This window comes from Aethalodelphis obliquidens, unplaced genomic scaffold (assembly GCF_003676395.1).
Source record: "Aethalodelphis obliquidens isolate GAN/ISIS:26980383/991018 unplaced genomic scaffold, ASM367639v1 scaffold23, whole genome shotgun sequence".
Classification (NCBI taxonomy): domain Eukaryota; kingdom Metazoa; phylum Chordata; class Mammalia; order Artiodactyla; family Delphinidae; genus Aethalodelphis; species Aethalodelphis obliquidens.
This window is the reverse complement of record NW_020837967.1, coordinates 17,654,123-17,677,622: the sequence shown is the minus strand read 5'-3', so window position 1 is coordinate 17,677,622 and position 23,500 is coordinate 17,654,123. Positions and strand designations below refer to the sequence as shown.

Genomic DNA, 23,500 nt, shown 5'->3' with positions numbered 1-23,500 from the left:
TTGCTTTCTTTTCATACTTGCTGGGGCTTTCAGAACCCTGCTGACCAGTGAATGTGGCTAAGGCCTTGATAATCTGTTCTCTCATCAGTAGGAGGTCCTCAAGCCCATCTCCATTCAGTGCAATTCCTGCTACTGGCTCAGATAAAATATCTTATCACAGAGCTATCCCTAGTTTGCCATGGATTTGTTTTTTTAAAAAAAAAAAAAGTGTATAAGAATGGATGCTGAATTACACCTAATGTTGGTCAGTTTGTTTTTAGTTTGTCATAATGGACTGTATTTGCCACTGTTTTCTGAGCCTGACATTCTTGGACCAAGTAAACTCTTATGTATGACCTTCTTTCCTTTCTTCTTTCATAAGAAGAAATATTAAGAAATATATTAATATATATTTGATTATATAATATATCAAATATATTAAGGTAATATTTGATACATACAAAAGAACATAAGTAATTTATCTGTAAGTTATAGAACATAACTTCAAAAAGAACTCTTAAATCTCCACCCAGGAAGAAGGGCATTTCCAGTATCTTATGTCGTCCTACATATGACAGTCCCCTGTCTATGTTCCACCAAACCAACCAGTACCATGACCTGCATTATGTACTATTCTTCAAACACACCCTCTGGCTGAACATAGTAAAGATTTTTTGAAATCTTTCATCTGTATTCTTAAGGGGGTGTAGTTTATAGTTTTATTCTCTATGCTATCTTAGTGATGTTTAGAAGTATCAAGCCTCAGGAAATTGAAAAGCTTCAATATTATTCTAAAATCATAGGATTTATCTGTTTCTTGAGGGCTTGACAGGACTCACTTTTAAAACCAAAGGTTTGGGGGCTTCCCTGGTGGCGCAGTGGTTGAGAGTCCGCCTGCCGATGCAGGGGACACGGGTTCGTGCTCCAGTCCGGGAAGATCCCACATGCCACGGAGTGGCTGGGCCCGTGAGCCATGGTTGCCGAGCCTGTGCGTCCGGAGCCTGTGCTCTGCAACGCGAGAGGCCACAACAATGAGAGGCCCGCGGACCGCAAAAAACAAACAAACAAAAAAACCCCCCAAAGGTTTGGGGTAGTTCTTTCATGAATTTTCTCAGTTTTTTGTAGTTTTTTTTTCTACTCAGGAGTGCTTTCTTTTGTTATGGTTTGTTTCGTTTGAGGGTTTTCTCTTTAACTCTTATTGCTTCACTTTTAGTGATGCATGTTTCATATACACAACACACACACATGCAAACATATTAGCCCAAAACTTAATCTTTGCTTTTTATTAATAATCTCTATATAACCTAATTCCTAATGTTGTTGGAATATGAATTTTCACCTGGCTTTCTTGTTAGATATTCTAGCTCTGGATTTTAGCTGTAAATTCTACTCAGTTCTCCTTTTTAATTAATTTTTTTCTATATTTACTGTTTTATTCCTTTTTAAATTAACAAATTGTTCTCTCTAGGTTCTGGAGTTGATTGTTAGTAGCAGAATTTTTATTCAAGCAGAATGTTATCAAAAACTTTAATACAATAGAAAAAAGGTAGGGATGTGATGTAAAAAAACAGAACGGAGCAGATCTAGACAGCACAGATGGAAAACAAATGTCAAAGAGTATGTTACGCACCGCACATACATTGCTATGAATACGCAAATGGATTGAAATGTTAGTTTTTGTTTTCTCATTGACCAACATTGCGGTACGCGGGCCTCTCACTGCTGTGGCCTCTCCCGTTGCGGCGCACAGGCTCCGGACGCGCAGACTCAGCGGCCACGGCTCATGGGCCCAGCCACTCCGCGGCATGTGGGATCTTCCCGAACCGGGGCACGAACCCGTGTCCCCTGCATCAGCAGGTGGACTCTCAACCACTGCACCACCAGGGAAGCCCTGAACCAACATACTTTTAAAAGGTGTTTAAAAATGATTTTCTAAGGGAAAGTTGTGAATTTACAGCTCTGTTGCAATGGCTAGAGAACACAGTCTGGGCTCTTCTGATTAGGTCTGTCTGTGAAGTTGCTTTGTGACTTGTGAAAACAGCAGTTTTGTATATTTCAAACTATACATTGGAGAATGTATTGTTTTCCTTCTTGACAATTTTTGTAAATGTCTCGTAAATATTTTAAAATAACGTGTTCTCTTAGTGAAGTAGATTATCTGTATGTTTATTAAATTAATTGACTATATTATTCAGATACTCTATAACAGTGATTGTTTCACCTGTGACTACCAACCCCTGCTTGGTATATAAGACTGTACAGTGTCTATAATTTGAAAAAAGTATATTTAGCATCAATTTGATTTGTTTTAATAATAATCCAATTTATTTTGGAATTTTTAATAAGACTTCAAGAGGGTGTGAGATTATGTTTACCAAAGGGAGAGCTGATTTTTAAAACCATAAGAATCGCCACTTAATAATCATTTGGGGCTACTTGATTGGTAAAATATAAGACAAGTGTGTTATATCTTCTTACTGTGAGATCTCATAGTTTCTCCTTGCATTTATAAGAGTTATTCCTTTAATAAATATGGTATAAAACTTTAGGTTCATAGTGTTATGTATCTGCTCATCTTCATTGCAAATCATAACTGCTGTCTTAAGATAACATTCTATCCTCCCAGTTAATGTTTTCTCTTTTCTGTTGATATTCATGGCATGGGATAGCAGGCCTATCCTATATTTACAACGCTGCTTTTCCAATTTTGTCTGAAGAGCCATGTCTTGGAAACAGAATACATCTGAACTTTTTTCTATTAATATAAAAGTCCTTGTCTTTCAATAGGGTAATATATTCTACTTATAGCTATTTTAGTGTGTTTTTCTTTTCAGTCTCTTCATGTTTTTCTTTATTAAAATGTCATGTTTACTTTCTTGTATATTCATTCCTCCACATTCATGCATTAAATCATTCAAAATGTTTATTAAGCACCTGTATGCCAAGTGCCATTATTCTTGCCCAGTCAATTTGTCCTTCTTCTGATGATAAATATAACAGTAATATCCAACGTTTATTAAAAGGGTAAGAGAGGTATGGTCCCAAACATTTTACATATATTGACACATTTAATACTTATGACAGATAAGTTGGTATCATTATTGTACCCATTTTGGAGAGGAGAAAACGGATGCACAAAAAAATTCAGAGCCCACCCAAGGTGAATAGTTCACAATGATGGAGACAGGAAACGGGTCTGAATGGGTCTGATTCCAGGGGTCTCTGATTTGGAAGTTCATTCTCTACTTTATTCCACATCTTTAAACCTATTTGCACTTATATTTTGCAACATGAAAATGGAACCAGAATCTGTGTTTATTCTCTTTTAATTTCCATCTCTGTCTTTATTTCTGTGAGTGTTGGGAGAGTCTAGGGCCAGCTCACTCTAAGCTCCATGCTCTGTCTTTTCCCCCATACACTGACACATAACAAATAATTGTGAATATTGTGTAGGTGGACAGTCATCAGATTTACTTTCTGGTTTTCTGAGATATGCAACTTGTTCTTCATTAGTACTATTGAGTTGCTAAGTTCCTTGAATGTGTTTTCATTTCCTATTACTGTTTCATATTTTCAGGTCACTCCCTTTTGTTAGAGTTAAAAGTACCATTTGAATCTCAGTATTTCTCCCATTCCCTATAGTAAGTAACTATGTTTCTGCTTTGCTTGAAACGTCCCTCTCTTTAGAATACTGTATACCCCTTATATAGGGATCTGAGAACAGAATATCTCATGATTTCAAGTCATGAGATTTTGGTAAATGTTTAAAAATATTTTTTTGTCATTCAAAAACAAATAATACTGCATGAATTATAGCCAGAAGATCTAGACAAATTTTTCATGTTTTTAAAAATTGAAGTATAGTTAATTTACAATGCTGAGTTAGTTTCAGGTGTATAGCAAAGTGACTCAGTTATACATATATAGAGAGAGAGACAAGTAGCATATGACATCACTTATATGTGGAATCTAAAAAAAATGATACTAAGGAAATTATTTACAAAACAGAAACAGACTCACAGATATAAAAAACAAACATGGTTACCAAAGGGGAAGAGGAGGAAGGGTAAATTAGGAGTCCGGGATTATCATATAGACACTACTGTATATAAAATAGATAAACAACAAGGACCTACTGTATAGCACCGGGAACTATACTCAATATCTTGTAATAACCTATAATGGAAAAGAATCTGAAAAAAGAATATAGAGAGACAAATGATTTTTTTAACCAATTTTTTTAGCTCTCACTGAAATATGTACAATTTCATTGAAAGAATGTTCCATAGTTTTGTTTAACAATACCATGTACATGTATCAATGATGGTATAAAAATACTTATCCCTTTAATACTGGCTATTCCACTACTCTAGATAATCTCATCATATGTGAATAAATCATAGAAAGGGCACCCAATCACCAATTACTTGAATTAATAATAATTAATTGCCTTCTGCAGTCCCACGTCATAATAGTCCATCTCAGTCAGGACACGTGTCCTAAGTCACCACCTTCTCACCTCACTGATACACTTGGTGCAGGCACTGTACACATGAGGACAATATTGACTATTGAGAGAATCTGTTGATTTTCTCCCAATGCAAAAAACGTACATTAATGGCTCTTTCTCTCTTCCCATTCTATGACATGTCATTTATATCATTTTCTAAGTGTTCGTGTGAGTTTTAGGAGCTCCACATTAGCCAGACTAGTTTTGCTAACTAGACAAAGGACACGGCTCTTTCCACATTACAGGTTAGGTATCCTGGTTTCTACAGAGAGAATGGGCGGGGAAATGGCCTCTTAGCTGGAAGAAGAGAACAGAATTGAGACCACGTTATCCAAGCAATTATCCCCCGTGCTGTCGAGGGTACAGAGAGAAAAGCAGGAAGGCCAGAGAATTACTAAAAAGGAATTTACTGCTTCAGTGACCCCGTTAGACACCTGTTAAGACCTTTTGCTTCCACTAATGTTCCTAACAAAATCTCGGCAAAGAAGGGAAATCTAATGAAATGGTGGGAATTATGTTAAAACTGGGCATTTTCGTCTTCAATGTCACTGTAGCTGTTATTCCCTGGCAGCCTAATTGTAACTAATTAGAATCTAGTTAGATACAGAGACAGCATTAAAACGCTCTGCTGTTTTTTTCTCCTTTGCTGGTCACAGTTTGTGCTTCTGCCTGTCCTAGACAGGGGGAGTTTCAGTTCTACAATCACTTTTCAAGTTTAGCTTTATCTGTTTATTTTTTTTTTCCAAATAATTTGCACAGATTTTGCCATGATGCTGTGGACCACGTGGACCACTTTCCACACTCCCTGCCAGGTTAACCACCGAATCCACTCAAGAGGATAACCACTGCCCCAGTCGCTCTAATTGCAGGATGGCCAGAGGGTATCCATTTGGTCTGTAATTAGGTCATTTCTCTCTCATCCCCTGCAAGTGTGTATAATTATAAATTACTTTAAAATCCCACTGTGAGAAAAGAAATTCACTGTAATGTAAAAGGAAAGACAAAATCTGCAGGAAGTATGCCTTTAAAAACATTTTTTTGGTGTTTCCTTCAAAATTGCTCCTCAAAATTGGTTTTTTGTTCTACTATTCATTTTCCCAACTGGGAACTTCATCATGGTATATTTAAATTGTGGATCAGTTTAAAGTTATACTGCAGCCTTGAGGTTTGATGCTTCCTGCAGAATTTACATTTGCAGATCAAAACTATTCTTTGGGGAAATAAAACTCTGGGGAGGCTGGCCTCTGAGTGATGCTTAAAGCTTAAAGCATGTAGGCCCAACACTCTCATTCTCTCCAGGTGCCAGGCTTTGGCCCTTTTAACACTTGCCTGTCTGTTTCCACAATAAAAATGTTATACGTTATACCAGGTAAGATAAAATGTTTGAAAAAAAACCAAAACAACTTGGCTCCTGTGTGTATGGCGATGGCTGTTCCTTTCATCTTGACCGAGCTGCTCTTCTATTTATTCATATTACCCAAAGCCATCGTTAAAGGTATGGTCCTGCACATCTGCAGAGAGACCATACAGGTAAGAACATGTATGTCCAACAACAGGGTAAACTCAGCCAAGCTTCTGCGGCAACGCTTGACCTGCTAAACCTGCTTCTGTCAGGGAATCAATCTCTGTGAATCTGAGGAAAATAGGGCAGGCATTGCTGAAGCTAAGAGAGCATACAAAGACCCCCAACGTCACCCACAAACTCTTCTATTTCCTAAGCACCGAAAAATGAGAGCAAGAAATGTCCTACTATCAGAAGTGGTGTATTCAAGTCATTTCTCTAAGAATATTCTGATGTATTCGTGATAATCCCTCTAGAAATGTGAACAATTCTTTTTTCAAAAAATTAAATGATTTTATTGCTTTGCAAAGACTCTGACTTGCTTCTGACATGTCATTTAGAGGATAGATAGTAACATTTCACACTTGGAATATTCCAGATACTGTGCTGGGTTTTTTACACTCACCCTCTGAGGAGGCAACGTTATTTTTCCTTAACAAAAGGAAACCGGACCCAGGAGATGAAGTGATGTGATCCAGGCGTAACCGGGAGGTCGTTGGACTCAGGCCTTCTGGTTTGAGGGCCCAGCTACAGACACAGCACGTTAAACCAGGGTGACAGGAATGAGTTGTCAGCAGCCAGCTGTCACACACTACTAACCTGGGGACCTAACAGGGCAGGAAAAAGCTCACCAACTGCCTCATGGACTGGATGAAGCAGTGTCCCCTTAAATCCAGTGGTGTGTGTGATCACATTTGCCATTCAGAAGGGTACCTCTATCCACAGAATATAAACTATTCCAAGTGCACCATGTACCCAACAAATATGAACAAATTGGTTCTAAAAATGATGGATTGATCTTAGAATCCAGGAGGTTTTTTTTTTTCTTCTTCTTTTCTCCCATGCAGATAGAATGCCATTTTCCTATGGACACCTCATCTCAAATCACAGAAAGAAAATCCTAGATTTTGTTGAATTCTATCATCAGTACTCTGAGGGCACTAAAAATAATTTTCAAACAAGCATAAATTATGACAGTTTCAAGATGGGTAGGAAATATGACCACATATCTTTTGTGATTTTTCTCCTGGTGTTGGTTAGCTCCCCCTGTGGCCTCAGATTGGGGGGGGGGGGCAGTCCTCTGGAGGATTTCAGCAAAGGGTCAGCTGTAACACTAAGATCTGCACCTCAGCCCTCCTGTCTCTTTACCCAGGTCGGTCAAAGTCACGGCAGCTCCAGGAAACTCTATAGGCTTGGGAACGCTGCAAGTATAGCAAGGGTGTTCCTTAGTCTGTTGGGAATGAAACAGGAATCTGGCAGGAGGTGAGCAGAATTCATTAGCCGGGCAGCACAGCGTAACCAACGCTAGGCAGGAAGAGTGGATTTAGAGCAAAAGGCTCATTAGTCCGGGACCCACAGCTCAATCCCCGGCTTGATTTACTGCTAATTCATGTTCTCTTCTCCATGTTCACTTCTGCAGCCAGTGAATCAGGGACTAGGGCTCACGTTCTGTTTTTCCTCAGTTAACCATCACCAGTTCCTGCTGCATTAGCAAATTGCTCTCTTGAGTATCTCTTTGCTGAAGGTTGGTTGCCTGGGCAATCTCAGTGGTCTTGACCTTTTGCAAAAGGACTTGGGGCAACAAGCTGCGATCATTAAAAACCACAAAATGGGGCCATAATAATGATTAGATTTGGGTGGTTTTTTTTTTTCTTTTTTGGTACTTTTATCCTCCGGTTCCTTCAAGAAAAAAAAATATTTTTCATGATTCTTACATATTTCCAGTTTCCTGAACAGTTCACGAAGACAAGGCACAGTTATAGGGCTGCTGAGGGAAATACATGCCTCCAACTAACCACGCAGAGGGCGTGGGGAACAAGGAATGGAGACAGATGGAGAAAGGACAAAATTTCAAATGCTATTATTTAGATTTTACAAAGATTTATAAATATGCCTTACTGTAACCAGATATCAACTCTCTTAAATAGGTAAGAACCTAACAGAGGCTTGTGTGTATATGCACTGTATAGTGCTTCTAGAAAGTTCCTGTCTATGACAGTAACAAGTGTGATACAAGGTTGCCAGGCCAGAATGACAGCACCAGCTTTCTACAAACTAAATGGAAGCTTATTGCCTGGTTTGTTTCAACAAGTATATTTCTATAGTGTGTCTTATGTGTTTTCTAAGCGTTCCTAGGTGACTTAAAATTCTACTTTCAGCCTCATTGTGAACTGAATTAAATGTAATAAAGCTTGGATTCCAAGCCACGCAATTTCCACTGAAAAGCTGATAATATCTCGGTACTCATTTACCTCCCAGAGCAATAGTCCGTGGGCTCATACATATCAGTTACGAATCTGGGATTAGAAGGACTTGGAAAATGGATCAAGAAGTTAATTAGGGGCTTCCCTGGTGGCGCAGTGGTTGGGAGTCTGCCTACCAATGCGAGGGACGCGGGTTCGTGCCCCGGTCCGGGAAGATGGGAGGATTCCCACATTCCGCGGAGCAGCTGGGCCCGTGAGCCGTGGTCGCTGAGCCTGCGCGTCCGGAGCCTGTGCTCCGCAACGGGAGAGGCCACAGCGGTGAGAGGCCCGCGTGCTGCAAAAAAAAAAAAAAAAAAAAAAAAAAAAAAAAAAAGAAGTTAATTAAAATGAAGGTACAAAAATACAGAGAGAAAAACAAGAGTATGTTCTTAAACCCCTAATTATTAAGCACTGCCTATGGAAGCAAGCCCTACAGACCACCTGGAGTGGCCCCTGCGCGATGTGGACAAAGCCACTGTGACTGCACATCATGGAGTCTTCCCAGCCATCTCAAGCCCAGTGGTTTGGGGTGGAGGTATGACCCTGGGTTTGCTGCAGGTCACTTACATGGGCTTCTGTAGGACACACGAGCTGCCTCAACTGAATAACTGGATAAATTGTTTGTTTGTTTTATTACTGTGGATGTCCTACCCAACACTTCTCTCTCCTGGGATCCTTACCATACACTTCAGGATATCTTTGGAGAGATAAGTGTGGAAATTTTACTGGGTTTTCTGTGGAAAGAGTAATATATGTTGATAAAATGTTAATGACACAGACACAATTAAGACAGCGGCAACCATATGGTTAACCATCTATTCTACTCTTACAACTATCTAAACAAGCCATTTCAGAACCAGTAAGTGAGAATGCTGTGACTTTCATGAAATAATCGTAAACAAATACAGTATCATTAAAATATCAGCACATAATGTCATAAAGTCTTCAGGATTGGATGATTACATACACCCGACCCTTAATAACAGAATATTTTCAGACGCTACACAAATTATTTAGATTTTTCAACTCAACGTCACCTAATAAGATTTGTAATGTTGGGATTGATGGTATTTTGGAGGCAAAAAAATGAAGACACAAATTAACTGGAAGGTCGTCTTCATCACAACCAATCTAGAAATGCAAAAAGCCAATAAAACCATGGTTTATATTAAGTAGTCACTCGGTTTGGGCTCAGCTCATGGGAGACAAGCTGGTATTTGGGGACCAGGGTAGAAGAAGACATGAAGGGGATTAAGTAACACATCCTAACGATAGCAAAAGATTCAAAAGAAACCAGCTATTATGAAGGTCTCCTAAGAGCAATCCTAGGTCACCTCCAAAAGTTACATTTGCTCTGATACAGATATTCAAGGACTTGATTCCAGAATTGAATAGATTCAAAATATTCAGATTATTCAGTAATCCATGCCAGAAGCCAAGGGGATCTCCGAAAACCTATAGAGTATTAGGAACTCAATAAATGCTGATTCTGCTGAGAGATGATGGCAATGTCAGGACAGATACAGACAGCAATAAAAAGCAAAAGCTGAGATTATGTTGGAAATAAAGCATAAGTTTCAGTTAGTAAAATATAATTCACCCAGACTGCTCCACCCCTGATGAATCTTAACCGTAGACATCCAGCTAAGTGTCATATCTTAGATCTTTTATAAACCTTTACATGGTAGTTATGAGTCCTAGAAAACAGATTTAAACAAATGTGTCTTCTTTTATTATCCAACCAAAGGAGAAAATATTTTGTTTATTGGATGTGGTTGGAGACTTCCTGACCAGTAGTGCTGATGTACAAGCCAAAGAGTTGGTCCTGCTAGCCTCAGAAAGAACTCACACAGACATAAGAGAGATTCTTAAGCTCATTTTCCTCAGAGACCAAAATGACATGAGCGTTTTGTCCAGCCTTGAATCCTTTCCCATCGTGTACATGCTGTGGCATCATGAGTAACTCACTTTATTTATTGAGTTATAACTTCCTCATCCGAAAAGCAGATACAGTGTTATTTAACTTGCAGTGCTTTTGTGAAGATTAAATAGGATAATGTGTGACGGAATGCCTAAGAAATAGTGGATAAGCAAGAGAGCCTACCAGCTCGTCACATAACGGGAAATGCATACCATAAAATTGGGGAAGTAAGTTATATTTATATGTCAAAAAAGACTTCTCCTGTGATGTTACTCAAAATATATTACAGAAGTCTAAGAGGATCATAAGTTCTCAGAAATTAATTGCAAGCTGCCCTGAGCTGAAACAAAGCATCTTTTAAGTAAAAGGGAAAATTCAGCTCTGTTTGGAATAATACAGATTCATGGTACCATCTTTTCATGTTTATTAATAAGAACAAACTGAAATAAGGAGAAGAAATAATACATGTAGTGTGGACTTATTTTTCTAAAAAAATGGAAATGCAAATATTTGGATAATTTTTTAAAAATTTTAAATGAATATGTTTCGTTATCTCACTAGTTAGGATGTTAATGAGTGTGCCTGGTATAAGGGATTCTCTCTCGGTTTTAATCACTACCACTAAAATTGTATTATTTTTGATTATGTGAACTCCCATTTGTCTTATTCTACCCCTGCCACGACTGTGATTAACTTAAATAACTTGTAGAAATCATGGCACATAACCTGAACATCATGTCTTAAAAATTTCTTTAAAAATTTATAACAACCATATATATTCAAAATGTCTATCTAATATATTGACTCACATCTCACATTTTTCAATCGATCTTCCCCATGGAGTTCTGACTCTCCCCATTCCAGGCCAGGCTGCCCTTGGCCGTGGTGGGGTGAGAGCCATCTCTTCCCTCTATCATGAGAAAACATTCTACATAGGAAGGTCTTGCTTCTTTGTCTAAAGCTCTCCCCCAGGGTTAAATTCTGAGCTATGTATTCAAAGGAACTAGAAAGCAGTGATGCTACCTGGAAATGTTACACGTTAAACCTCCCTGGGCCCTTTCTCAGTACAACGTTGGGGGCTTCCCTGGTGGCGCAGTGGTTGAGAGTCCGCCTGCCGATGCAGGGGACACGTGTTCGTGCCCCGGTCCGGGAAGATCCCACATGCCGCAGAGCGGCTGGGCCCCTGAGCCATGGCCGCTGAGCCTGCGCGTCCAGCGCCTGTGCTCCGCAACGGGAGAGGCCACAGCAGTGAGAGGACCGCGTACCACAATAAATAAATAAATAAATAAATAAATAAATAAATAAATAAATAAATAAATAAATAAATAAAAATACAGCGTTGGACCTGAAGACATGGATGTGGGATGGAAGGAAGGAAGGAAAGGTCAAAACTCCATGCTGCAGGGGGATCGCCACTCCTGAGCACCATGAGTTCCTTGAGGAGAGTGGGGTAGCATCCAGTGTGGCTGGAGACACCCGAGAAAACCCAGCCTGGTTCACAATGTAACCCTGGATGAAAGCCGATTCCACTGGCATCTTTCCTTCCTCCCACAGCCCACAGAGTGCCCTGTACCCACACACCTGCCTCTCTGGCGCATGGGATGCTGAGGACAGCCTCTGCCTGCTTCCCTCAGCCAGTACTAATCTCACAGCTTGATTCTGAGGCTAATTATTTGACTAGAACCGTCCATCCTAACAGTTACTGTGGAGCTAACACCGTTGAAAAATAGAACCATTTAGCTACAAGAAACCCATAACCTAATCAGTGCCCAGCGTCTACGCGTTAAGAGCCACTGACAGCTCCAAGTGATGGGGCCCACCTTCTTCTCACAGAGCTTTAAGTGAGGAGCTTGAAAAGCTTCTCTTTTCAGTGTTCACTACCTTATTACCAAGAGAACATTCTTACAAAAGAAAAAAATCCTTCTGGTACAATTTAAACCGATTTCCCCTTGTTTGGAGGTCCGAGAAACCAGGTGAATTGCTTGAGAGAGTGTAAACTTCTTAGGCTTCTAGAATGTTCACAGTCAGGAAGATCCTTCGAAATCATAGTTCATCTCCCTCATTGGAATTAAAATGCCAGGGCTTCTAGTAACTTGACCAAATCCATACATTCAGTTAATCAGAGATCCCCATGAGCTTTAATCAGATGCCACACAAAGAAGTCTAAGTCCTTAATTTCTGGAATTATGATGCTTGCCCAGGAAAAGAGAGAAACTCTAAGATACTCAGTGGTAGTATTCACAGGTAATTATCAATAAATATATTTTTAACGTTTAACGTATATGTTTTACAGAAATGCTAGTTTTTGTTTTAAATGTCTTTTTTTTTAACCATTTACCCTAGCAATGCATGAGAATACACTTTCTGGTTCATCTACATTAATAATAGCTGTAATCTGTCTTTTAAGGGTGTGCCAGTCTTGATAGGTGTGAAATGATAGTTCATTGTTACTTTAATTTACGAATCTCTGAGTTTTAGCTTCTACTTAATGTTTTTTCCCCCCAAATTTGAATTTTCTCTTATGTAAATAGCCACTTAATTGCCCATTTTTCTATTGGTTGTTCATATCTGCCTTACCAACTTTTAAGAATTCTTTATGGGACTTTCCTAGAGGTCAAGTGGTTATGACTCCGCGCTTCCACTGCAGGGGGCACGGGTTTGATCCCTGGTCAGGGAACTAAGATCTCACATGCCATGTGGCACAGCCAAAAAAAATTTTTTTACCGTCTTCAACAAAAAAGAATTCTTTATAATATAAAGTGTAATTACCCTCTTTATTTAATATTTTCCCTAAATTTATAGTTTTTTGATTGAGTTTGTTCATGATATCTTTTGCCATATGAAAGTTTCAAAGCTTTGAACAAATATATCTGTTTTTCTTTTATAATTTTATAATAAATTCATTCTTGATCATGAAAAAAAATAGAGAAACTCAAACAATATGAGCAGGTTTAGTCAAGGGTCGGACCACCTGGGTTCTACTCCTGACTCTGCCACTAATATTGTGACTTTGGGGAAATTACTTCATCCGCCCTTCAGTTTCCTCATCTGAGAGACAGTGTCAGTGATGATACCGACCCTACATAATTGCCATGAGGATGACATGAGCTCACACACAATAAGAACAGCTAACATGCTTTCCTATGTCCAGCGTGCTCTGTGTGTACTCGATTTCCACAGCAAACCCTCGAGGTAGACACTATTGTCCTCCTCCTTTGACAGGTGAGAAGACAAGAGTCATCAAAAAGTCCAGGCACATGGTGAGGGATCAACAGACCTTGGCAGCAGGCACCAACACCGTCATCATTATCGTTACTAGTGATTTCCACGCAGGTTTGCCTTCAAAAGTTTTTTGGGCAGATTGGTCTGCCATTATGGTCCAACCCAGGGCAGTTACCAAGCTTGGAAAATGGATACAATTTAAAAAAAAATCTCACCTGAAAAAAAAATCTACAGCCCAAAGAAAACCACAGACAGCATTCCAAAGCCAAATGAAAATAACATTGGCACTGTGCACTCTGGAATTATCTCCATGCCGCTTGCTTTGATCGTATGGATAACAAAAAGGACAAAAGAAAACTTTTTTTCCCCTACTTGCCTGTGAAAATCACAAACATTTCAATATGTTATTATAGTATTAAGATTCACAAAACATAGGACATTCACACATATTTCTTTTTTCCTGAAATGCTCTTGTGACACTTGACAGCTCATTAAGGATCCGTACCAACCCAAGCTGGGCTTACACGTGCTGGGAGCCAGCTGCTCTCACCTCTCAGAATGGAGCTGCCACAGGTGTGGACCGGCCAGTCGGCAGGGACGGTGGATCAGAGAAAGAGGATGTTTAGTAAGACTTCCTAGCCTCCCCTGCTGGCTTTTATTTTGACATACAGGTCTGTAACCCAAAGTACACACGGATTAGAGACGTCATTTTATGTCAGTTGTAAGACAGGATACAACAAAACCTGAGAGCAGATATCCCAGCATTTGTCTGTCATGACACTTCCAGAAGGGAAGGTGCCACGGTCCAATCAAACAGCCGCCTTTTCACATTGGGTTTTCCTTTGCCCACTCAAGCTGTCAGCAGTTCTTACTGGGGGATTTCTCAAACTGCAAAACTTAACGTCTTACAAAAGAATTATGCTACTTCCCTACAAATGGGTCCATGATGCTGTGAATGGGTGGGTGTAACTTAGAAATTATTGCAATCCTAGAAAAAGAAAGTCACAACTCAAACCCAAAACCTGATGCCATCGGTTTCCAAATAGTGACACCTACCTAGCATGTCATGGGTTATATTAGAACATAGCAATTAAATTTAATTTTTCAAAAATAACCAATTTCAATCCGTTTGCTCATATAAAGAATAAACAATAAATATGTATTGAGGGATCAGCAGGGTATTAAAAGAGGATTCTTCCAGAACACATAAATTGCATAGTAACAGATGGCTTAAATTTATTGAACACTTACTATATGCTGGGGAAATCATTCCATACTTCACATATGTTGTCTCAGTCAATCTTTAAAAAATAAGAACATTAGGCCCAGAGAGCTGAAGTGTGCTACCTACAATCGCATAACAAGAAAGCAGCTTAGCTAGAATTCAGACTTTCCATAGCTTGATTCTAAAGGTTATACTCTCCTCTAAAGCTCACTCTCTCAGGGAGGGACACACATTCCTCGAGGTGTTTTTTCATAGGCCAGGGTGCACGTCAGTCAGGCTGAATGTGAAGCAACTTTTCAACTTTTCACTGTAGTCCTAGAGAAACAGCATGTTTAAGTGTTTGAAATTTCGAGATACTCTATCAAAAGTATTTCTGCAAAATTCCCACTTTTTTGTTCCAGCCAGCATAAATGTTTGTTTGTTTCCTTGTGAAAGCTGGGAAAGCAAAAACATTTTATATGTAGCAGGGGATTTGAAAAGTTGGAGGTTGACTTGCATAGCTGATGGAGACATGATGACCTGTCTGATGTCTTAGAAAGCGGGTGGAGAATTGCAAACTGGAATTTAAAATGTGTTCTTCATTTTAATGCCATTTATTAAATTTCAGAAAACAACACAAGATCCCACAAACCGAGTCAACTTTAGAATTGATCAACAAAATATATACTGACTGTATTTAATTCGTTTCTCACCCCAGGCTGACCCTCAGTAAGTCAAAACTACGGAAAATTCTAAGGTTTGTGATTTTTGCATCATGTTTCACTTGACATCTTTAAAGTGAAATTATTTTGAAAAACATAGTTTCAAATGAGAATAGGGATAGCAGATAAAGATGGCAAGTTTTAAGTGTAGTGCTGATACTGAGAAAATCAGGTGTCCGGATCAGCCCAGTAAGACAGTGACCACAGTGCCCTTGCAGGGAAGATGCAGCCACTACCTGTGTGTGAGGGTGATCTAAGCAGCAGGGAGGAAGGTAAGTTTCCAGGCTTATGTGAAATATGTGTTACCTTATTGTGAGGAAGAGAATGAATTGCCCTGAGCATAACCCTATGAGCATAACTCATGTCATTTTGTTTTCAAAAATCATGGACATTTTGAAAGAAAATAGACAAATTATCTACAGCTAAACAAGAGCGAGGTCTTGGCTAGAATCAATTAAAAAAGAGTGCAAATCAAACAAAAATGTTTTTAATGCTTGACGTTTGTTTGATGGCCAATTTCAGAATTACCCTGAAAGATGATGCTTATGAAATAAGAGAAGATTAGGTAAAGTCCTGTTCTTCAGATATGAAAAATGTCTCCTTTTGATGAAAAGAGACAGCAAAGCTAAAGAAAAAAGTTACTGTCCTCTCACTACATTGCCAAATAATGCAGTTTCAAGCGCCCCCCAAACCCAACTGATTTGGTTGAGAGATTTTAGGTTCTTAGCTAATGAATTCATATTATATTTCCTGTTTTCACTATATTTATAATGATCTTATCTATGAAGATATGCTCATTGAAATGTTTATCATTTTTCTTTTTTAAAATTTTCACTAGAGTATAGTTGATTTACAATGTTGTTAGTTTCAGGTGTACAGCAAAGTGACTCAGCTATATGTATAGATATATCCACTCTTTTTTTTAAAATTAATTAATTAACTTATTTAGGCTGTTTTGGGTTTTTGTTACTGCATGCGGGTTTTCTCTAATTGTGGTGAGCAGAGGCTACTCTTAGTTGTGGTGCGCAGGGCTTCTCTTTGCAGTGTCTTCTCTTGTTGCGGAGCATGGGCTCTAGGTGCGCGGGCTTCAGTAGTTGTGGCATGCAAGCTCAATAGTTGTGGTTGGTGGGCTCTAGAGCTCAGGCTCAGTAGTTGTGGTGCACGGGCTTAGTTGCTCCGTGGCATGTGGGATCTTCCTGGACCAGGGATCGAACCCGTGTCCCCTGCATTGGCAGAAGGATTCTTAACCACTGCGCCACCAGGGAAGTCCCCATATACTCACTCTTTTCTCTTTTTTTAAATTTTAACAAGAAGCATACGTATGGGAGTAATTTGTCAATCTGGTACTATTCGCTTGAAGAATGGACAGGAGTCTGCACGGCTAGGGAACAATCTACAGGTAGTTAAAAGCATGAGTCATTGTGCATTAAGGCCACGGAAACCCTGTCTTTGCCAGGGTTAATGAAAAATTATTTTTAAACGGATAAATCCTGGCATATATGTTTGTTGACCCAGTGTTGGCTTGTTTGCCATGTCTTCTTAAATCCATGCCCTAAATCAAGGCAAACCTACATATGTTTCAACTTCTCATGAAGATTACTGTAGGGAAGATAAGGTTGGGTGAAAAAATTTGACCTTGGAGAATTATGAATCATTAGAGACTCTCGATTTGATACATGTTAAAGTATCTGTGGTAAAATTTAAAAAAAAATCTTTCATCCACAGAAAGACTGTGAATGAGTTTTTCCCAGACACTGTAGTAGAATCTGATCAGTGTATGAGAGACCCTTACAGTAAAGACCCCTATAGTCAGCCGTAAACACAAGTGACCTAAGAGACACAGTTAAGGAATCTCTTCAGCAGTAGCCTGAAACATCGTGGCACAAACCTTAAATGCCCTCAGGGTGACATAAATTATTGAGCCAGGAGGCCAGAGAGAATGCCTGTCTGAAGACTTTTATCTTCCTTTTTGGGGGGAGGGGCTGAATTTTGTCCTCAGGTTCACCGGTAAGCGGTCCACAACCCCCCAGTCCCCACTCCAATATGTCCTTTGCCTGGCAGAACTTTGGGCAGCTCTCCTTAGTCATTATTCTGACTTTAAAAGTATCAGAAAATGCCATTCGTTTGCCTATTACATGAATCAGGGTCCTTACGACTTGTGATGTCAAAATGGGACCACATCCATCTGGGCATTGATCTTGATACTCAAGATTATCTTTATGTAATAAGGTATGATTTTCTGAAATTGCAAATGAGATCTGCATGGAAATGCATTGTCTTTTAGAAATGACATTTAAATAAATTTTAATTCAAATCAGCCATTGTTCACCCGTTATCTAATACAAGAATTTGTTTTGTATTTTGTCTTCTGAAGGTGAATAATGTGAAATGTTATTACTATGTAAGGGAGCCCCGTAATAAAACCCTGTGCCGCTTCCTTTAAAGAATAAATCAAAGTGTATTTACTGTCATTCGATCAACATTAAAAAAACTCACCTCCTGGCCCCAAGATTTTTTTGATAGGCTGCCACCGAAGAATGACTTAAAGTCTAGAATCTGTACTGTCCACCTTTGTGGACATAGGTATATCTGGAACCTGATTATAATTATGTCTTTCTCAGTTACTTACTTTTTTTCTTATACCCTCATAGCTAAGCTAACATCTACTTTTTTTTTTTTTTTTGCGGTACACGGGCCTCTCACTGTTGTGGCCTCTCCCGTTGCGGAGCACAGGCTCCGGACGCGCAGGCTCAGCTTTGAACATTTAAGTTCTCAGTCTATTCAAGGTGGATATTTGCACATGATGGTGTGAACTGGGACTCCCCTGCACTGGGATAGCTTATTTTGAGCGTTTGTTAAGCAACCTTCCTTTCCACACTAATGTGGGATGCTGACTCTGTCCATCAGATTTCCCTACGTGCATGGGTATGTTCCTGGGATCCGTTCCTTTGGTCTCTGTGACTTCTGTTGCATCAATGTACACTGTTCTCTGTTGCCCTTGTCTGTTAAGGCCATTCTGCAAATATGAGAATCTAAAAGCATCCATCCTTCCATCCCTTAACTTGCAGTGGCTTGCCTTCTCCTATGTTTGGTGATCTTTGTGAAAACATCCTTGACTTTAATCTGTGGGAATTTATCACAAGCCCAACTTAGGGAAACAGTCCTCCAGCAGGGCCCGTCTCTGCTTCTGTTGGTAGTCAGAGAACCTGTGCAGGATGAGATGTTATTGTTTTTCTTTTTCTTTTTGATGTCACTTGCTAATATGATTCTATGTTGCTTTTGTTTGTTTGTCTTTGTAGTTGTTTTAGTATTTTCAGTCACCAGTGGGTACTGAGAGCCTACAATGTGCAAAAATAAATATAATAAGATATTATGTCTTGGGTGTGTTGAACATTTAAAATATGATAGGTATTTTCGAACACGTGGTATACGCATTATCTCCTTTAATCCTTCTAACAACCAGATGAGATGACTACTATCATTATCTGCAATTTATGGTGAGGAAATGGAAGCTTTGAGAAGCTAGGTTTAACTGGCCCAAGATCGTACAGCTATGTGAAGCTGACATTTACTTCAGAGCCGACGCTCCTAAGTATTATGTTGGGCTGCCCCAAAGGCAAACATGCATCACTAACACAGCCCCTGTGTCCTAATCTCAGCTCAATCTTATTAACTGTTCAAATGTGCTCATCGATATGACCATGTGTGACATTCTGTATGACTAGTAAAAGCAGGAATTTCCATAAATGAAAACAGGAGTGTGACGTGCCCTGTTGGTTGCAGGAAATTTCTCTGATTCCTAAGAGCATATATTTTAAGATATCCAGTCTTCCTCCACATAGCCAAGTGTTTCTAAGGAAGCTGACCCCATCATCCGATCCAGTGGGTCTGGAGGAGTCTAAGGAGTCCAGCGGTCAGAAAGTAACCCTTGCCAAGGGTTGGTATGAAAAAAAAAGGTGGCCAAAATCAGGCCAATGAACCACAGGAGAAAATCTTTCCGGGCATGAGAAGCTGTCCTTTCCTACTGACACAAGAGATGTAAAGGTAAGCCCCTTTCCGCCACTAGTTACTATTGTCTCCAGGTGACATGTTACAGCCATTTGTGATCACAAGAGGAAACCAACTATAGGATGAAGCCAAAAGCAGAGATAGTGGAATACAGACCCAGTGGAAAGTACTAATCAGACCTTACTGGGTACCCTACCCCCCCTTTTTTTTTCATTATGAGAAATAATACATTACCTTTTGATTGGTAACCCAGAGTTTGATGATACTTGTTGCTAAATCCATTATATCTGATGAATGGTGGAAGGAATTTTATACGCGTATCGCTAAGTGAAAGAAACCAATCTGAAAAGTCTACGTGCTGAATGATAACAACTGTATGACATTCTGGAAGAGAAGAAAAAAAAAAACTATGGAGACAGTTAAGAGATTAGAGGTTGCCAGAGTTTGGGGTGGGGGAGGGTATATAGGCAGAGCACAGAGGACTTTTAGGGCAATGAAAATACTCTGTATGATACTATAGTATGACTACATGTCCTTATACATTTATCCAAACCCAAAGAATGTGCAACACAGGACTAAACTTTAAGGTAAAACTATGGATTAGAGTGATTATGATGTGTCGATGTTGCTTCACCAATTATAACAAGTGTACCACTCTGCTGGAGGATGTTGATAATGGGAGAAACTATATAAGTGCAGGAACCGGGGGCATATGGAAAACTATAACTTCTTAGTTTTGCTGTTAACCTAAAACTGCTCTAAAAAATTGTCTTAAAATATCTTTTCAGACTTTGTAAAGTAAAATTTAAAAAAAGGAAAGATAGTAACAAAAGTTACTTAACTCTGGGAGTAGAGGTAAGAATGTTATTAAGGATGGGAATTTAGGAAGTTTTTTAAATTACTGGTAATATTTTATTAAGTTAATTAGTGTGTACACCAGTGGAGCAGCATCTCCTTGGAATTGAGACCCTTAGCACCCTGTGCGCTATGGGTCTTATCCCCTCCTACTTTATTAAGAAATATATTATAGGATCGTCTCTTCTTTCTCCTAGATGATCAACATTTCCCTTATAAATGTCCTTGTTCCGTAGTTTGGGATTTTGAAATACAGAGACTGTCTTATACATAAAATATTCATAGCACTTAACTTAGTGTGAAAGTGACTAAAGATGCTGTATTGTTTCTTCCTTTTCTGTATTGGATGATGGTTTGACACCTTCAAAAGCTTTCTGGCCAAAAGAGAAACCCATTTCTTAAAGATAGCAACGTGCTGAGCTGGGAGCACATTTTTCATGTGCAAACCAACCAATCCAAGTCTATGGCCTCAACCACTCCTTTATCTATTTCTCACAAACCGAGCTCCAAGTCATCCCTGGGCCGGATACCACCAGCGAGACACCATCCTATAGCCCAGGCTTTCCTGTAATTATCCAAACCTAAACTCTTTACTCTGATTTGTCTTGCTTTTCTCACAGAAATCCCAATAAAGGATGAGCTGGAATTTCCCCTTGTTCCTGTCTTCTCCCACCTGACCCAAACCTGGTGCTTCCCCTGTGGCCCTGCATCTCATGTGGTGGCGCTCTAGGACCTGTGTGTATAATCAACTCTTCCTTCTAAGCCTCATTCTTATTTCCTCCTGTGGCTGCCCTGAGATTATCGTACCATATCCAACATTTACATTCTTAGAACACATGTCAAATAAACATGTGTAGAGTCTTGCATTTCCTAACAAATAAATCAAAATTCTTGATCCCTAGATGTCTACCTGTAGCTTCTCCAGGGTTTCACTATTTTGTGTATTATGTACATAATATATAAATGTTTCTTTGTTTCTTTGTTTTTGTAAGTGAGCTCAAAATTTTCACTAGTTTTTTAAATTGATGCTTAGCTTTTCCCCACATTTGGGCAGACTTTTTAAACCTTCAAATATTACAAGGCTATTGGTTACAAAGAGCCAGCTTCTGTGTACAGGTCAAAGCATCTACACAGAGAAGTTGAGTTTCTCCATGGAAATTCATGGGTTTTGTCAAACTTGTTTGGAAACCAATAGATGGTAAAATCAGCTCGGGATTACTTTTAGTTTGTCTGAGAAGCAACTGGTTAATCTAATGGATCCTAAATCAATGTCATTTTGTTGGAACAAAGGCCATGAAGGTGGGAGGAGAGGAGGAAGGGGCAAGCTCTTTTCTTAAACTTTTGACTTAGATCAAGTGTTACAAAAATAATGATAAGGAGTGAACAGCCACCTAGCTTACTTTACATTAGTATAAATTTGGCAGAATTGTCTAACATGGTTCCTGGTCTGATTGAATTGCATCTGGGAGGCTCTTAACATCCTTCCACATAAAAATCACCGTCAAGCTGCCAGAATGTCCCCACCGACTTGTTTGGCAGCGTGGAAAGCTGTGGCCTCAGACATGCACCAACAAGAGGGTGGGCTCCCTGAGTTTGCAGGGACCTGATGTGTGCCTTCTGAGACAGCTCTTTTTTTTTTTTTTTGTATAAAATTCCCCCATCTGCTTTAATGGTGAAAAAAAATAAGTTCCAACGAGGCACAGAGATGCTCATTTAGAATTCAAAGTCTTTGCCTGCCATGTCGAGAGCCCTCTGTGTCTTGTTGTAGATCTTCTCCACGGGCACCCCAAACCTCTTACACCAGGCGACACTGATCTGGGGGTCCAGGTAGTTGAGCTTGGACGTGCCCAGGGCCACCTGCTTGCTGTCCTCCTTGTCTGTGGCCTGCAAGCTCAGTCTCCCGACTGCTCCTCCAGTTTCTCCAGCAGCCGTCCCCTCTTCTCCAGGAAGCTCTTGAACCTGCTGTCCCCTCTGGATTTGTGGTCGGCCCTTGCCTTCTTCAGCTGTGCCTTGGCCTCGGCCACCTGCTTCTTCTTCGCCGCAATCTTCTACCGAAGAGTCTGCATCGACTTCTCGAAGGTCTTGGGAGTCGCCCGCTGATGGTTGCAGAGAACGGCAACGGCCCGATTTGCTCGGTTGTAAGACAGAATCTTAGCGGCTACGCTGTCTTCAGCTCCGGTCAGCGCTCTCAGCTGGCCCTGCAGGGTGAGGCTGGCGTTGCAGGTCCGGAACACCTTGGCCGTCAGGCCATCCATCAGGTCCTGCAGGTGCTTGTTCAGACTGGCGGTGGTCCGTCTGTCAAAGAGCTCATCCCCAGGGCCTTTGTTCTCCATGAACAGCTGCAGATTCTCGTACACCGGCTTCTCCACCCGCACTCTGTTGTAGTAGCGGATCGAGTCCTGTCCCAGGAAGTCGAATTCCACGACGTACGGGCAGCCACCGGCCCCTGGGTGCAGCTGGACGTGTTCCACGCGGAGGGAGCAGCCACCCACCGTGTCAGCCGCGTCGCCCTCCTCCGTCTCGTGCCCGGCTCGCAGCGCCAGCTTGTCGATGAAATAAAGGGCCACAGCGCATCGTCTGGCCTTCATTTCTCGGGACTTCCAGTCGGCCCGGTACTGAGAACGGATCTCGCCCAGACTCCTTTCAAGCTCTGAGCCACTTCATACTTCTCCCAATCTCTCTCCCCCTTCGGCTTGGAGCTGGGGTTCAGCATGGTGTACTTGATGGAGTTCTGCACGTTCTCTGTCCACGCCGCCAGCCACGTGACCGTGCGGTCGCACCGCACCTCCTTCCACCGGTGACCTACCAGAGGCTCGGGTACTTCGGAGTCCCTGCTGCAGTTGATGGTCACGTCCTCCAGCAGGACCCTCCTCTTCAGCATCCCCATCTTGGGGTGGTCGCCGTGGCCCCGGAACAACCCAGGGGGCTCGGTCTTGAAATTGCCGATCTTCTCTCAGCGTACTAAAGAGCTTACCTAACTTCCACGACCAATAATTTAAAAACTAAAAATCTGAAACTTTCAGTGCCTATAAGGCTTTGTTTAAGAACGGGGTGAGGGATTCTGCGAAAGCGTCAGAGGAGACTGTACACCTTTCCTTTTTCCATTCCCACCCCTGCCTTTACTGCAAACCATGGCTAGCAGCCACGCTGAGCCCCAAGCACAGACCAGCTCTGCTTTCACCCAGAGATTCCAGTCCAGGACCCAGGGGACAGGAGGGGAAGCTAAATGCAGCTCAGGTTCGTACACTGAAGCCAAATAATTGGTGAGTTTGGCC

General features: G+C 40.5%; 1 protein-coding gene across 1 annotated transcript; it reads right to left on the bottom strand.

Moving 5' to 3' along the window:
• Nucleotides 1-21,938: 21,938 nt before the first annotated feature.
• Nucleotides 21,939-23,127, bottom strand: LOC113628452 (DNA topoisomerase I, mitochondrial-like). The gene is given in 3 exon segments (XM_027122108.1): nucleotides 21,939-22,129; nucleotides 22,132-22,863; nucleotides 22,866-23,127. Coding segments are annotated over 3 exon segments (1,170 nt in total). The 5' UTR covers nucleotides 23,113-23,127.
• Between the last annotated feature and the right edge of the window lie 373 nt (nucleotides 23,128-23,500).